General features: G+C 33.3%; 6 protein-coding genes across 6 annotated transcripts; 3 read left to right on the top strand and 3 right to left on the bottom strand.

Annotated features, from left to right (window-relative positions):
• Positions 1–182: 182 nt before the first annotated feature.
• On the bottom strand, positions 183–965 carry MRPL24 (mitochondrial 54S ribosomal protein bL28m; the record flags this gene model as incomplete). The annotated part of the gene is made up of 1 exon (XM_041550232.1): positions 183–965. One exon carries the CDS (start codon positions 963–965, stop codon positions 183–185), a length of 783 nt encoding a protein of 260 aa, XP_041406166.1.
• Positions 966–1,259: 294 nt separating this feature from the next.
• GYL1 (Gyl1p) lies at positions 1,260–3,803 on the bottom strand (the record flags this gene model as incomplete). The annotated part of the gene is made up of 1 exon (XM_041550231.1): positions 1,260–3,803. The coding sequence occupies one exon, from the start codon at positions 3,801–3,803 to the stop codon at positions 1,260–1,262; it is 2,544 nt and encodes an 847-aa protein (XP_041406165.1).
• A 997-nt stretch (positions 3,804–4,800) lies between these two features.
• On the top strand, positions 4,801–9,132 carry SGS1 (ATP-dependent DNA helicase SGS1; the record flags this gene model as incomplete). The annotated part of the gene is made up of 1 exon (XM_041550230.1): positions 4,801–9,132. One exon carries the CDS (start codon positions 4,801–4,803, stop codon positions 9,130–9,132), a length of 4,332 nt encoding a protein of 1,443 aa, XP_041406164.1.
• Positions 9,133–9,326: 194 nt separating this feature from the next.
• On the bottom strand, positions 9,327–12,416 carry GCV2 (glycine decarboxylase subunit P; the record flags this gene model as incomplete). The annotated part of the gene is made up of 1 exon (XM_041550229.1): positions 9,327–12,416. The coding sequence occupies one exon, from the start codon at positions 12,414–12,416 to the stop codon at positions 9,327–9,329; it is 3,090 nt and encodes a 1,029-aa protein (XP_041406163.1).
• A 2,093-nt stretch (positions 12,417–14,509) lies between these two features.
• Positions 14,510–15,226, top strand: MRPS17 (mitochondrial 37S ribosomal protein uS17m; the record flags this gene model as incomplete). Its single annotated transcript, XM_041550228.1, has 1 exon — positions 14,510–15,226. The coding sequence occupies one exon, from the start codon at positions 14,510–14,512 to the stop codon at positions 15,224–15,226; it is 717 nt and encodes a 238-aa protein (XP_041406162.1).
• Positions 15,227–15,571: 345 nt separating this feature from the next.
• Positions 15,572–17,038, top strand: KABA2_04S03498 (uncharacterized protein; the record flags this gene model as incomplete). The annotated part of the gene is made up of 1 exon (XM_041550227.1): positions 15,572–17,038. The coding sequence occupies one exon, from the start codon at positions 15,572–15,574 to the stop codon at positions 17,036–17,038; it is 1,467 nt and encodes a 488-aa protein (XP_041406161.1).
• Positions 17,039–17,192: the final 154 nt, after the last annotated feature.

Here is a 17,192-nt window from a genome sequence, read left to right as displayed (position 1 = left end):
GATGCACAAAAACAGTCACAAATGCTTCTAGTTTCATAGGATACCCCCATGCGTAAACAAGCAACTTTAATTATAATAATAATGTTATTTCTTGCTATACAGATATTTACTTATTTACATGTATTTCACGACATTTGCATTCCTGTACAAGATTCTTATAAATCAGATATCCACATATCTCATTAATTTTCTTGTAACGATACAGCAGATAGATCGAAATTATATTCGTCTAATTTACTCAAAACCTGTTCAATGGTACAACCGTAATATAAATCACTATATGATTTTCTGGTAATGACGATACCATCAGCGCGTTTTTCCAATTTCTCCAATGGGAATAATAAACTTAACAGACTATTCTTACTCTTCGTGATTTTTAGAGGTTTGCCATTGATGATTCCATCATAGTAGATAACTACATCCTTGCCATCTTTACCCTTCATCGTTTGCATGTCTTTTAAGTAATCCTTACTTCTTCTTTCCTTCTCTTTTAATATACTATAACGTAATTTCCAGCCAGCAGGTCCTAACTCCTTAATTCTGGCAGGTTTATCCTTTATCAGATAGTTATCAATCCCACCTTCCTTACTGATGGTTCGAAGAACACTAGCTGTTAATTTTATGTCAATCTTCTTGTTCAACACTTCACTCCATAATCCTTTTTTAACGATGTTTGGAAGCCAAGTTCTTCTAGTTTTATGTTTACTTTCTGATATACTATTACCAAATTGAATAAAAGAACCTCCAAATAAACCCTTAGCACTTCTCTTAAAAACGGTGGGATCACCAAATTTGTAATCAGGGAATTTTTTATCTCTTCTTGGAACATAATGGGGTTTGGGATCTCCTACTTTGTAATCTGGCTGAACTGCAATCCTTCTTGTTTCTACTAACTTCCATTGTTTCGCGACAGAAGACACAGAGGAAAAGGTTCTCTTACTACAGTAATCCTTTAATACATTCATATTTGAATTCTCGCAACTTGACCTGATAGCTTTTCTTGTTGGGTTTCTTAGTTGTTCTGTTGTTGTTTTAGCTATACTCCCTTTATCTTATACTATACTTCAAATTGGTCGAATTCCAATCGGCCTTCATCAAGAAATCATCCATAACATCCGTACACCCCTTAACAATAATAAACCTAAACCCTAATTGTACATACCACTTTAGGTGAGTATTCTTACAAAGGAGCTGATAAACTAGAATTGATTTCTATATAATTAATTATGTAAATTGTTTGTATACGAATTAAATTAATTCTATTTAAAGACTTTTTTGAAACCAGTCCATCCACCAGAGAGAAGTGGACTTTTAAATGCGCCAGATGAGATGCCATTGGCAGCATCATAATCGATTCCTTCAGCAGTAGCTGTCTTTATGTCACTTATCAGTTTCTCTAGAGTAGTTATACGATCTTGGTAAATTAAGTTTTGTTGCATGACCTTACCATTCTTTTTTAAGGTCATTTCTAAATCTTTTTGGATATCACTAGGGACTAGAACACTGCTATTACTATTATTTTTCTGTATCTGTGTATCCAATTGCTTTCTCAATTGTAAAATTTCCATTTTCATCCTCGTATTTGCTTCCGTAACACCTTCAATTTTTATATCATTTTGTAATAGCTCGTTAGCTATTGTGACGTGTTCCCTATTTAGCGAAGTGTAATCCCTCTCTAATTCACGTACTTCGTTCTGTAATTTAGAATTTTCATCTCTCATCTGTTGAAATTGTTCCTCTTGGGCAAGCTCATTTCTATGGATCTCCACATATTCGTCACTATAACGATTTATTAATTCTGGTGTAATCCTTGTCTTCTCGATCGCGTCAACTAAGAATTGTTGGATATCAAAGTTATCATTTCTTAATACAACAAGTCTCGTATGTTCAACACTAGATGTTTCACTCTCTTCATTTGCATCTTCATTTTCCTCATTATCCGCAATGGTTCCATTTTCATCAGTTAAAGCACCCTTTAATAGGTATGGTTCAAATAGTCTTTTCCTACAGTAGAAAAACAGATCATCAAATTCGAGTTGTAACAAGATATCTTCATTCTTCATCATTAAAGCTAATGAAAACTTCAGCAGAGCCGGTATACCTTCAAGAATAACTACATCTAGGATCTGAGGAATATAATTCAAAGGTAGTACCGATGCAAAACTGCTTAAGAGCCAATCAGCGGCAAACATTGAAGAGCGAAGCCCCTTCTTGATCAGATGCGTATATAGATCGTGGCAGTTTTCTTCCAGTAATCTATCAAACTGATATAGTAACATTGCAAGAGTCTCACTGTTTTCTGAGTACAAAGCTGCACCCTCATATGTTTTTAACAATGTCACCATCACATCAAAGGCATCTAGTTCGTTTTCATATACCCTATATATTGCCACTGCCAATGCTATTGATTGGGGTGTAGGTTGGATTGTAGAATCCAGTGATACTAATGCAGAAATGGCGTTGTAAATAGAATCGATATCATTTTCTTGTAAGTCTTGATAGTTTTTGATTTCAGACACAATAGCATATTTATTCTGAATACTTGTTCTACCAACAAGAGCCTTGTATATTGGTTCCCAATCACGACAATACCCTAACGTAAGAGATTTCCATAATAAAGGACGCAAAGTTGGGTCAATCCCTTTCACTATTTCATTTTCCAAAGTTTCAGCTGAAATAGGTATATTTTGAACGGGATCATTTATTATATTGGTCCAAATTGAATCCTTTAAGTTCTGTGGCGATATTAGATCTCCTTTTGGTTTATCGACAAATCTGTCGTTATCCTTTAAATATTTTATCGTCAAATCTAATCTATTTAGGATCATACTCTTTTGATTTAAAGGCTCTGTATTATAAACATGCGAAGCATTATCTTCTACAGATGATTGTCTTGCAGGTAATGGTGGAGGAGCCAGTTCAGCTTGCGATGTAGACTCAGTATTTGCATGTCTTGGAGGTAGCACTGGAACTGAAGAAGTGATTGTAGATTCTGTTCCGTCATTCTGTTGGGCAGTTTCTATTGTGTTATCGTCCATTGATTCTGCGACATCTTTTTGCATTTGTTCTTCTTCTTTATCTTTGTCTTCTGCATTATCAAGTTCTATACCAAATTCAGGTTCTTCTTCAGGAAAGTTTTCATTTATTTGTTTTTGAATTGCAATACTTTCTTTTTCCACTAAATCGGTGCTATTATTTTCGACAGTTGCATCTTCTGAAGCAGTAGCAGGAGTAGTAGCTACAGTATCAACAGATTCTTCTATTGCACCATTCTCAATATTTGTGGTTTGTTCTTCAATTACAGGTGACCCAGGAATGTTTATTTCTTCTTCTGCTTCTTCTTCTGCTTCTGCTTCTTCCTCCTCATTTTCATTCGACCCCTTTTCAAAATGGTCCTCTGTTTCAGTTGTAACATTATGTTCAACCTCCTTTGCAATTTTCTCATTTTCTGGAACATTACTAATTTCATTGACAGTTTCATCCCCCATTGCAACCTCATCATTCATTTTATGTTCTACTGGTAGATCATTCAAATCAGTTTCAGGAGCATCATTAAGATCTGTGTTCACTTGATTGGCACCTACTACCACTTCTTCTCCTTCTCCTTCTCCTTCTTCCTTTTTATTATCAATTGGTTGCTCCATTTCGAGTTCGGTATTGTTATCATCGTTACTGTTATCCTCGACTATATTATCGTCAGTCACTACATTTTCAGTCGAGCCATTCAAATCCACTTGAGAGTTACTCATTTTATTCTTATTCTTCTTATTTCTTTGTTTCTTCTTATTATTATTTCTCGCCATCTTTAAAATATCGGTATTACAATTCGTTTTAGAGGTTACTCAATCGAACATCTATATTTATAATATTTATCTAGATAGAACACAATGTTACCGCTCCTTAAATATATATTGTTCTTTTTAAATAATAGCAAGCTCAAGACTATCTTTCCAGATACTGCTATCCAAAACGAAATGAAATCCCCCTACGTACGACGCCCTTCTTTTTCTTCTCTTCCTACCTCCGAGAGCTAACAAATATATAATCATTATATATTTTGCCCGTCATTTTGTTCGTTTCTCGCTATTCATCATCCATCGTCACAAAAATGGTACAATTTATATGAGATATACACCTTAAAGAGTTGTTTTCTGTGTGCTTTCTAGAAAAAGTCTCGTGGATTAGTTATATAGCTGTGATACTGCGTCTGTATGTATGTAATGGGTGCTCATACTAGTGATCTCGATGTTGTTAAACAAACAGATCTATATATATTATCGTTGTTACTCTTGGCAAGCTTTTTTCAATGATATTTCTGTTGGGAATACGCTATGGAACAAGACAACTCAGATGAGAAAATTGTTTGATATGCATTGTTACAACACTTCATTATCTCATGTATAGACTATAATAGACTATGCCCTTCTTGATCAAAAGTTTATTCATCAATTATATGTACTTCTCTCTCTATATGATAGACGCGATTCTCAAATATATATGTGTATATACGCGAAATTCTCACTACCATAAATTCATTTATTTAACCGCATAGCACTATAGTATTTTTTTTTGTATGCGATGGATGAGGTAATGGATAAATAAATATTTACACTGATTTAACACATATCACCAATTTTTTGATCTAGGATTAAATAAAGATACTTATACAGGCTGATTTGGCTTACTATTTATTATTATTGGATAACAAATTAATTTCCTTTGTTTATTATCAGTCGTTTTCGTTTTCGTTAGGCTTATAACTAGTCCATAATTAGAAGCAACTAAAGAACTAGTTCTATGATGGTGACCAAACCATCTCATAATTTACGTAGAGAACATAAATGGTTGAAAGAAACTGAATCTATACAACAGGACCATGATTTATTAGTATCGATATTGGGGAAGACATTTACAGATACTAATGTACGAAGGTCTACTACTTATGGCGAGAAAACTTCTTCTGTGGTAAGGGATTCAAATAATAGCACTCCAATATCACCCGTTATCCCTTGGAGTATACCTCAACCATCAAATGTGGTTACAAGTAATAACACAATTAGTAGTGGTTCAATTGCAGCTTCTCCTGTGGCAATTATATCAAGTACACCTACTTTTAACAATCAAAATCATCCTAATAATAATAAGAATTATAATAATAATAACATTCAATACAACAATAATAATAATAATATTAATTATACGGCTGCAATTACAGCTGCAATCAAAACACCTAATACTGTATCTATACAAGCGATAAGGCCCAATGTTGGTATTCCTTCAAATTTAAATAATAAAACACAAATACAAAGATTTCAAAAGAATTCTAGAAAGGAAGTTTTACCTTCAGCAATTATCACTAGTCCATATAATAAGGATATTATAAACTCACAAAAAAAATTGATCGATATATTGAAATCTCATTCTATTTTATTATTATCTAAATGTAATATTATGGAATCGACTTCTTTATCTGAAGATTCTAAGAAAAGTAAACTAAACAATGAGATTAATCCCCATATTATTAAAGGTGAGGCTCAAATTAAAATATTAGAAACAGAACTAAAGAATTTATATGAGAAATACAAAAATTCACAATCTGTAGTTAGCAGCAGACCAATAAATACTCAATCCAATATATTGGAATCTCAACAACAAAGCAGCAATAATAGCAATAATTCTCAACTGGATTCAACGATTACTACACCGCAAGGAACGTCAACAAACACCATTACTCAGTCTATACCCGGTAATACAACAAGTACCACACAGGATGAACTAATTGAAGTTTTGGATGAAGAAGATGACGACGACAATGAGCCTACGATTATATATGATAAGAATGATGAATCACCAAAACCAGGGGAGAACGTAAATGACGATGACCAAACTACTGGTAGATCTATGAGATCCAGAAACAATAAAATTAATTATCGAATACCAGAGAAGAATGATCCATTTGACTATAAAGTTGGAAAAATTGATCATAGTCGGACTCAGGAACAAGAGGGAACTGATAATGAAGATGATTTCGGCTCTAGTTATATCATGTCAGTTAGAGCAGAAGATAAAATGGCTAATGATGCTCTGAATGATAGTGATCGACAATTTGTAGTGGATGATTCAGTGATGGAGGATTCGGATTCAGATTTCTCTGACGAAAGTAATTTCTTAACAGCTACAACTACCACTACGAATGAAATACAAACGCAAACACAGGATAAACGTAGCATCACAGATACCAATTTTGAGATAATCATGTCTTCGCCCTTAAAATCATTAAGCCAACACCAAGCTAACAAGAGTAATCCAGGTGATATCCATCTTTCGGGTAATAAATCGACACGACTTCCATCTCAATTTATAGAACCAATATCAGTCATAGACAGCAATATGGAATATATTCTTAATGAAAATGGTGGGAATGATGCGGATGAAGATACTGATAGCGACGAAGGTGATAATCTCTCAGATAGTGACCTTGAAAAGTTCGATGATGAGAGAGAAAATGATACACAGGCCTTAAATATGAAGGAAGTTGATAATGAATTAAAGATTATAGCAGAGAGAAAATTAAACGAAGAAGAAGTAAGTGACTTTAAAGATGATATTCCACTTATTAAACAAGAACGCACAGAACAAGTTCATGAAGCAGATATATTGATAGAAGATCTGGATGATGACTTTTCTATTCTGGATGATATCGATGTGCTTAAATCAGGCTCTAATAATGTAGAATCTACTCCTAACAACGTTATAGAACATAAATATCCGTGGTCAGAGGAAGTAGAATTTCGGCTTCATGAAGTATTCAAATTGCCAGGGTTTAGACCTAACCAAGAAGATGCCATTAATGCAACATTGAACGGGAGAGACGTTTTTGTCTTGATGCCCACTGGTGGTGGTAAATCTCTATGTTATCAATTGCCGGCAGTTGTAAAATCCGGGAAAACAAATGGTACTACTATTGTGATATCACCATTAATTTCATTAATGCAGGATCAAGTTGAACATTTACTCGCTAAGAATATTAAAGCAAGCATGTTTAGTTCGAAGGGTACCGCCGAGGAAAGAAGACAGACATTTAATTTATTTATCCACGGCTTATTAGATCTAATTTACATTTCCCCTGAAATGATAAGTGCCTCCGAGCAATGTAAGAGAGCCATCAGAAAACTGTATAGTGATGGTAAACTTGCGAGGGTTGTTGTTGATGAGGCACATTGTGTGTCTAATTGGGGTCACGATTTTAGACCCGATTATAAGGAACTTAATATTTTCAAAAGAGAATACCCAGATATCCCAATGATGGCTTTGACCGCAACTGCAAGTGAGCAAGTTAGACTTGATATCAAGCATAATTTGGAATTGAAGGACCCCGTGTTTCTGAAACAAAGTTTTAACAGAACCAATTTGTTCTATTCAGTTAAGCCCAAAAACAAAAATACGATTAACGAAATTTGTCAGGAAATTAAAACGAAATTCAAAAATCAAACTGGAATTATATATTGCCATTCGAAAAATTCATGTGAACAAACTAGCGCACAACTACAAAATGCAGGTATCAAAAGTGCATTCTACCATGCGGGCATGGAACCAGATGATAGATTAAGTGTTCAAAGGGCTTGGCAATCCAATGAAATCCGTTTGATTTGTGCAACTGTTGCATTCGGTATGGGTATCGATAAGCCTGATGTCAGGTTCGTATATCATTTCACCGTTCCACGTACACTTGAGGGATATTATCAAGAGACTGGTCGTGCAGGAAGAGATGGCAAATACTCTTATTGTACAACTTACTTTAGTTTTCGGGATATTAAAACAATTCAAACTATGATTCAGAAGGATGAGAACCTTGACGAAGAAAATAGGCATAAACATTTAGATAAACTGCAACAAGTTATGTCATATTGTGATAATTTATCTGATTGTAGAAGGAAACTTATCCTATCTTACTTCAATGAAAATTTTGACTCTAAACTATGTGGAAAGAATTGTGATAATTGTAGAGACAAGGGAAACTTCGAAACAGAAGAACGAGATATCACTGACACGGCTAAAAGAATAGCAAATATGATTGAAAAGATACAAAATGATAGAGTGACTCTAATACATTGTCAGGATATATTTAAGGGATCTAGAAACTCAAGAATGATGCAATCCGGACATGCGACATTGGACGAGCACGGGCTTGGTAAAGACATGCTGAAATCTGAGATTGAAAGAATCTTTTTCCACCTTGTTACAATCGGTGTGTTACAAGAATATTCAGTGATGAATAATAGTGGATTTGCTTCAAGTTATGTACGTATTGGTCCAAATTTTTACAAACTGAGGGATGGGAAAATGAAGGTTAACATGAAATTTAACGTCTCGCAGAGAAACTCAAGAACAAATACAAGAGGCACCAATAGTTCCTTTCATTCCCATGATAATCAGACTCGAGGCGTCCATATTCCAGAATTCACAAACGCTAAAGCTCATATTCAATCATTTACATATGATGAAAGTACTCAACCTCAAAGAAGTAAAAATGGACCAATATCCTTGGCGAACAATGCATCCACAAAATCTCTTGAGGAATTAAATGACATTACTTTTGCATATAATAAATTAAGAGAGGCCTCTTTGGAAATTGCGAATAGGGCAAATCCACCAATTAGAAATTTCTTACCTGACGGATTACTAAGAAAATTAGCCACAATTCTTCCTGCTACTCAGGAAGAATACATAAGCATTCCAGATGTTCAAGGTAATCTCAGAAATAAATTTAGACTTATCAAGCCTACGATCATGGACTTACGTAAACGGAGAATCCAGTTAAATGCATCTATGGATTTTATGGACAGCTCAAATAGTCTCATAGCTACACAAGTTAGTAGTTTACCAGAATTTCCGAGTAGTCTGGGAAATAAGAAATATGGGACAGAGACGAGGTCAAGGTTTTTCCAACAAACTCAGGACGAGAGAAATAAGGATGAAATGATTTTGAAGCAAATAAAGGAAACTCACTCTAAGAATATTCCTGCAAAAAGTAATTATCTGAATAATAATAATAATCAACGTCAGAAAGATCGTTATACTGGGAATAAGTATAATAAAAATAGGGTGAACAAAGGTAAATATAGGCGTTAATCTAGCCTCATAGCATATATAAAATTTAGCATAATATTTAGCATATTTTCATTTAATTGAAGATCAAGATATTACATACACGCGAACTTCAAATAGAAGAAAAGGTACTAGAGTTGGAGTTTTTTATTCCAAGTATAATGATAATGCGTATGAAGTTATGATGCATTATGTAAATTTACAACATTTTTATATATTTATTTTTGAGAGCTTACAACATCCTCAACACTAGGACAGGTACACATTAAATTCATGTCACCATACATGTCATCAACTCTAGCGACAACAGGCCAGAATTTATTTTGTCTTAGGAAAGGAAGTGGATATGCGGCTTGTTCACGAGTGTACCCACGATTATCCCAATCTTTTGATAGAAGTAGATCCTCCAATGAGTGTGGAGCATTTTTTAAAACCATTCCCTTCGGTTGATTATTAACAAAGTCATCTATTTCGGATCTGATCGATATCATTGTATCAACAAATCTGTTCAATTCATTCAAGTCCTCGGATTCAGTTGGTTCAACCATCAATGTACCAGGAACAGGGAAAGCTAAAGTAGGAGCATGGAAACTGTAGTCTTGTAACCTTTTTGCAATATCAATAGCCTCTACATGTTTGTCCTTAAACTCTCTCAGATCGATAATAAACTCATGGGCACAATGCTTTGACACTCTGTCTTCTTCATCAATAAACAAGATTTTGTAATGTTTCTTCAAACGTTCCACTAAGTAGTTTGCATTTAGAATAGCCATGGAACTAACAAGAGGAACACCTTGGTTACCTAGCATCTTAATAAAGGCAAAGGATATTGGTAGTACTAGCGAATTACCAAATGCTGAAGAACAAACGGCATCAATTGACTTTTCGCCAGCTCCTTCAATTTCAGTTATGTCATGGCCTGGTAAGAATGGTTGTAAGTGAGACTTTACACCTATAGCACCAACACCAGGACCACCACCACCATGAGGAATAGCAAATGTTTTATGTAGATTTAAATGACAAACATCGGCTCCAAGGAAAGCTGGGGAAGTCAATCCTAATTGGGCATTCATGTTAGCACCATCCAGATAAACTTGTCCACCATTCTCATGAACAATATCAATAGCATCTTTGACACCTGGTTCATATAGACCGTAAGTTGATGGATACGTAATCATAACAGCTGCTAGATTATCCTTATATTGTTCTGCTTTTTCCTTCAAATCGACTAAATCCAAAGAACCATTCTTCAGGCAAGCAATTGGTACAACTTTTAACCCACACATAGCCGCTGAGGCTGGGTTTGTACCGTGTGCTGAAACAGGAATTAAACATATATTTCTATGAGTTTGTCCTTGTTCCTTTAAATATGATGTAATTACACGCAAACCAGAGAATTCACCTTGAGCCCCAGAATTTGGTTGAAGTGAAATAGCGTCGAATCCAGTAATTTCACATAAATCGTATTCTAATGACTTTGTAAGTTCATAGTAACCTTGGACTTGAGATTTTGGTTGAAATGGGTGAATATTTGCAAATTGAGGCCAAGTAATTGGAATCATTTCAGTGGTAGCATTTAGTTTCATTGTACATGAGCCTAATGGAATCATAGAATTTGCTAAAGAAAGATCTCTCGTCTGTAAACGTGTCATATATCTCAGCATTGCAGTTTCGTTATGATAAGTATTAAATACAGGTTGAGTCAAAAATTCAGTTGAACGTCTCAAATCAGTTGGGAATTCTTCAAATTTGCTCTTGGTTACTAATCTTGTGATATCTATTTGAGAATCATTGGAAAACAATTTAATTAAAGTCTCCAAATCCTTTTGGGTTGTAGTTTCATCGATTGCGAGTGACACAGTAGTATCATTAACTTTGTAAAGATTTGTGTTATATTCTTTTAGAGCAATTTCAAGTACGGCATCAGATGTGATTCCATTTGGTAATTCAATTGTCAACGTATCAAACCAATTTTCATTTAGAATTTTAAAATTAGATTTTTCAGAATTGATAAATTTGGCCAAGATAGATGTAATTGCAAAGATTCTCTGCGATATATTTTTCAACCCCTCTGGGCCATGGTATACAACATACATGGCGGCAATATTGGCCAGCAAAGCTTGGGCAGTACATATATTAGAAGTAGCTTTATCACGTTTTATATGTTGTTCTCTTGTTTGAAGTGCTAATCTGTAAGCCTGGTTCCCTAATCTATCTTTACTGACACCAACAATTCTACCAGGGATCTTTCTACTTAACTTGTTTGTAACTGAGAAGAAAGCAGCGTGAGGGCCACCGAATCCCATTGGAACACCAAATCTTTGAGAGGAGCCTAATACCACATCTGCATTAAACTCTGAAGGAGATTTCAATAAAGTTAAAGCCATTAAATCAGATGCTGCAGAGACAATACCTTTCTTTTCATGAACCAATTTTGAAATTTTTTGTAATTTTTCCATGGAGCCAATTGAACCATCTGTAGCTGGATATTGTAACAAGACACCAGATACATCGTCGGTGGATAATTCTTTCTCTAGGGAATTCAAATCAAAAAGATCAATTTCTTTAATTTCAATATTTGTTGGAATAGCTCTGGTTCTAAGGACAGATTTGGTTTGTTTATGAACTTTTGAATCAATCAAATAAGTTTTTTTCTTCCCTTTAGCTAAATGGAAAGATAATAGCATAGCTTCAGCAGCAGCTGTACCTTCATCTAATAAAGAAGCATTAGCAATTGGTAAGCCTGTCAATTCAGTAATAATAGTTTGAAAATTTAATAATGATTCTAATCTACCTTGAGATATTTCAGGTTGATAAGGGGTATAAGAAGTATACCACTGTGGATTTTCTAATAAGTTTCTTTGAATTACTGGGGGTAAAATAGTACCGTAGTAACCTTTACCAATTAAATTTTTAACTTCAAAATTATTTAAATCAGCTAATTTTTTCAATTCTTCTAACATCTTCTGTTCTGTATATCCTTGTTCTGGAGCCTCTAGATTTAATGGTCTCTTTTCAAGAATTTTTCCAGGGATCACAGATGAAATAAATGTTGAAAGATCATCATAATTCAAAGTCTTCAACATTTTATTAATATCCTTTGGAGATGGACCTACATGACGTTTTAGAAATCCATCTAATTCTCTAGAAAGATCCTTGTAATCACCATTGTATACCGAAGCAAATTGTTTTGAAGTGATATTGGCTGTTTTATATGCAATGGCGTCTATATGAAAGGATCTTTGTTGTAATAATTTAATGTTAGAAATCCATCTTAAGGAAATAGTTTTTTTTGTAACTGTAGTCATTGGGAATATTATGGAGGAATCTTAGTACAGTGTTATAAAAGTTCCTTTTCGCTCAGAATTGAATCAAACAACCTCTTTATTATAAAAATAAGGGTACAAGAAAGAACAAAAAATACCTATTTTTTATCAATTTTTTTTTCTAGAGAACAGTAGACAAACAATTAGTCTTCCTTATATTTATTTATTTTTTTTGGTTCTTGGTGAATACCTAATACTGTTCAAAGGAAGAAATGTGGAGAACAAATAACCAAAATATTTCTGAACTTTATAAAAGGTCTGTTTATATATATATATATATATACAAAATAAAGTTGTTGAAATTATATAGATAGTCATTATTTTTATCAAAATGTATCAATCAGGACAAAATATATAATACAATAGATACCCAGTGAATCAAGAGAGGTCATCACCAAATAGAAACATTTGATATCTTTACAGAGGTCATCATCACAAAATCATGTTAACATTTTCTTCTCCACGACATAGTTTGAACAAAAGATAGTGAGATGTGTTCAAAGTTTGTCAATCTTTTCTTTCATTTCAAGGACTACCGGAGATTAAGCACCAAAATTGTGTATATCTCGATGTCTATCTGTTGCTATCTGTTGCTATCTCTCTATCTAATCTTCCCATCAAAAAATGCTCGATGAGGGCAAAAGTGGAAGGAGTCAAACGGTTTACCTCTCTCTCTCACAACACACAAAAAGTAATCGTTTCTTTCTGTTTGGAGGGGCGGAAACGTGCCGAAAGACGATTGTCCGCATAACTGTGTGGGAAACAAACATAAGGATGGGAGAGATAACGAGGTGGAGTCAGTAATTCATAGTGTGGCGATAGCCGGGGTCCCTTTGCAACAGATAATGTTAATTTTGACTCCTTTTCTTTTGGTTAGCTGCGTTGGTCAAGTGACATTGCAAATGAGTACAATGGCACTACGTCTTCGATATATCAAATAATAGTCGTCTGTGCTTAGATGGTGACTGATATGAACTTGTTCGAGATATGTGAAGAGAGAGGGAGATGAGACACATTCGGATGATTGGTGTCACAAATTAGAAAATGGACAGTATATATTTCTCTAATGGTGAGTCGGTTATACAAGCGATATTGATAAATGTACAAAAATGGTGATATCGACACTTCAATGATATCTTCAACTATCTTGAGTCTGATTCTTGAGCACTATATTTATATACTGACGTTAAATAGAATTATCTGACTTACTGGTAAGAAAGAGCACTATTTCAGAAATTTTATTTGTTTATTTTAGTTAAATAATTGTGTTTTGAAAAGGAGGAAGCAATGTACAAGATTCTAATAGAAACATATTCTCCTTTTATATAAGAAGTTAATGAAAATACGCTTTTGGACAATATTATCGTTTTTATTTTTTGTTTACTATAGACACTATTTTTAAACGTTTGTAATTAGACACTAAACATGAAAATTTAATGTATCTTCTTTTTATAATAATAAAGGAATAATCCCAAAATATCGTCAGTTGTGGCATATACATTAAGTTTAATAATATTATATTTTTTGTATAACAGATATATATATATACGTATATATATGTCGGATGTCCTCTTTATGGACGCAACACTTCATGTGATTCTAATAAAATCATCTTTATTTGAGTTACATATTGTTAACAACTACTAAAATTGTACATTTCTAAGTGCAGATATGAATAGTTTAATATATTTATATTAATCATATGAAAGTTATCGTGCAAGTACTTTATTTATTAAACTTTCTCAACCTTCAATTATAACAATTTTCAATTATTGTCTTCCATTATCACTTTCTACGTCATACATATCAAGAATCGTCATTTCTAGGCCCGATTTTCCAATGAAAAGAAAATAAGGACATTCTTAAATACGAAAATTCATATTATTGAGTGTTGAAAGACAAATTAAACAAATGAAAAATAAAATAAAATTCAAGGCAATAGTCATTATTCTAGAATAACCCTCCTATCCTAATTTAGAACCCATCTGAGAATAGCTTTAACTTAGAAGATTATAAGCTCTGAATATACTTTTTTTTGTTAAATAATACTGACAAGAATCATATAGAGAAGCAAAATGGCTCGTCAAAATTTCATTGGGATGGTCATCTCTCAAGGTAAGATGCAAAAGACAGTAAAAGTACGTGTGGAAACCAAGATATTTAACAAGAGGATTAATAAAGAATTGATTCATAGAAAGGATTACCTTGTTCATGACGAAGCTGATATCTCACGTGAAGGTGATTTAGTAAGAATCGAAACTACTAGGCCGCTTTCAAAACGTAAGTTCTTTGCGATAGCCGAAATCTTAAAGAACAAAGGTCAACAGTTTGCCAAATTTGAGAAAGAAGCTAAGATTAATGTAGCAAGAGAAGAAGCAGCAAAATCAGAAATTTTCCTAGAAAGAAGAAAACAAATAGAAAATGAAAATCTATCTTTATTAGAAGACATTAGAAGGATTCAAAACTGTTTGAATAAATCGGGATCACAGGAAGAATTAAAGGAAATCAAGGAGAAATATGGTATTACTGATTTCTCTCAGGATGCAGTTAAGGAATTATTAAAACTAAACGTGTCATCAATACAAGAAGATTTAATTCAAGAACGTACAGCAATAGATTCTATACAGACAAAGCTACAAGAACTTCTCGCTGATGATACTTTAGCAAACGAGTTTTTAACAAAGAACGGTGTTGAGGGACCAGAAGCTTTGAAGAAGAATATAAAGAAAAACATTTTAAGAAAGTATTTGCTGCAGGGCCAAACTGATCACCAATCTCAACCACAGTTATGAATAATGAAAAAAAGATCTTGCACTACTCCAACATTCGTGCATATATTAGTAAATACCTGTATATAATACATTCATATAAATATCAATAGTATCATTATTCTCTTTCGACAAAGACGTTCTGTCTTCTCTCATTCCTCTATTTTATTTTCTTTAAAACTGTTTTTAATCATTACATCAAATTTAAGGGCTAAGGGATTACGCAATAAAAAAATCGAAAACAGTAACAGAACTACTTCCACTTTGAAGACACCTAACATTTAAAAGAAAATAAAAAGAGTTGTACATTGAAACTCAGTTAATATTACTTATTCATCCCACATATTTAACGAGGTGGTATATTCTATCATGCTATTTTGGAACACACTACGGAAACAACCGCCAACAAGTTATACTTGTTGGATTTGCCTAGAAGAAGAAGTAATAACAGATAATGATATTAAATTTAAGTGGATCAAACACTCGTGTGGTTGCAATTTGGAAATACATAAAATTTGTTATTTAAAATATTTGAACAATATGATGGAAAAATCTTACATAGAGGAAATACATTTTGATGGAGATGTTAGAGGTCCAAATATCACAATATATGATTTGAATAGAATACATCTATTTGATTTTGTGGATACCAATAAGAAACTTTCTCAAGATTCAAATACCTTGCTAGATATTTTACCAAAGTCTGTTAGGCGCTTAATATCTATATATTTGCAGATGATAAAGTTACCATTCTTATTATTGGGACCTAATCCCTTTGAAGGTTTATTAAGTGAAACATTCCAAGATAATGTACACACCTTAACAAACATTCCTTCAAAAAAATGTCCTCAGTGTAAGAGAAATTTTATCCCCTCGAACACTAAATATTTGAGGGGCTCATCTACCATTCTATCTATTTACTTTAAAATCCAAAAAGTAATTCAACATTTAATTCCACTGGGGCTAGGGATATCAGTTTTAACTAATCCATCTAAATTACTTTTGAAACTGGGTCTATATCAATTAAGGACGCTCTTTCCAGAGTCAATATTGAGAACTATCCTAAATATCAGTTCGACTAAGGCACTAGATGTATATACCGAAACGTTTAATGGTATACACAGTATATCAAAATTTAATAAGTTTTTGATAATGGGATTTCCATGTTATCTTCTAAGTTTAGTGAAAAATCAAAGTTCAATGTTCGAATTTTCGGGATTAGTACTAGATGACTTCGAATTAATGTATCCATTCTTATTCATGTTACATCTTCGATCTTACGAAGATGCCTCGATCTCTACAATTTCATTAATATCCAACTGTGTCCTATTTTCCAAAATAACGCTATACATATATAGAGGTATCATAAAACCCTACTACAAGAAAAGGTTTTATAATAAGTGGCTATCACAAAACAATGTTACACCACAAGCATATTTCAAAGAACATTTACAACCAACGAACAAAGATTTTGGCGACCCATCGGTTGGGATAACTGCCCGTTTAATTTTCGATTACTATTGCAGTCTGACTACATATTGTGATGAGCTGGCAAGAGCTTCTGTAATTTGGCCAACAATATCTAAATACTTTTCCAATACCATTCTTGATAAATTAGCACCATCATTAAATATCCTACCAGTTAGTTGGTTGAAATACACTTCCCCTGATGAAATAAAAATGTGTTTGAATTTTACAAGTTATGGAATTGTTGGGTCTTTCTATTTTCTATTCAAGGGCTGGTTGGCAAAACAAAGAATATCTGAAATCGGTAAATTGAATAAACTTGTCGATAGAGTCATCGAGGACTCTGATGATACAGATACATCTCTTTAATCCCTACATATATTCTAAATAGAATTTTCATCTTCAATACCATTTGCATTATTCAACAGCACAACTAATTAATAGGTTTAAATGTTTTCGTTTTTTTCATTCTTTAGAATTTATAATATTTTACTTTATATATAACCGTATATATATGTGATGT

Source organism: Maudiozyma barnettii (genome assembly GCF_903064755.1).
Source record: "Maudiozyma barnettii strain CLIB 1767 genome assembly, contig: KABA2_04, whole genome shotgun sequence".
NCBI lineage: Eukaryota > Fungi > Ascomycota > Saccharomycetes > Saccharomycetales > Saccharomycetaceae > Maudiozyma > Maudiozyma barnettii.
The sequence above is the reverse complement of the archived record's forward strand: the minus strand, read 5'-3'. Positions and strand labels throughout refer to the sequence as shown.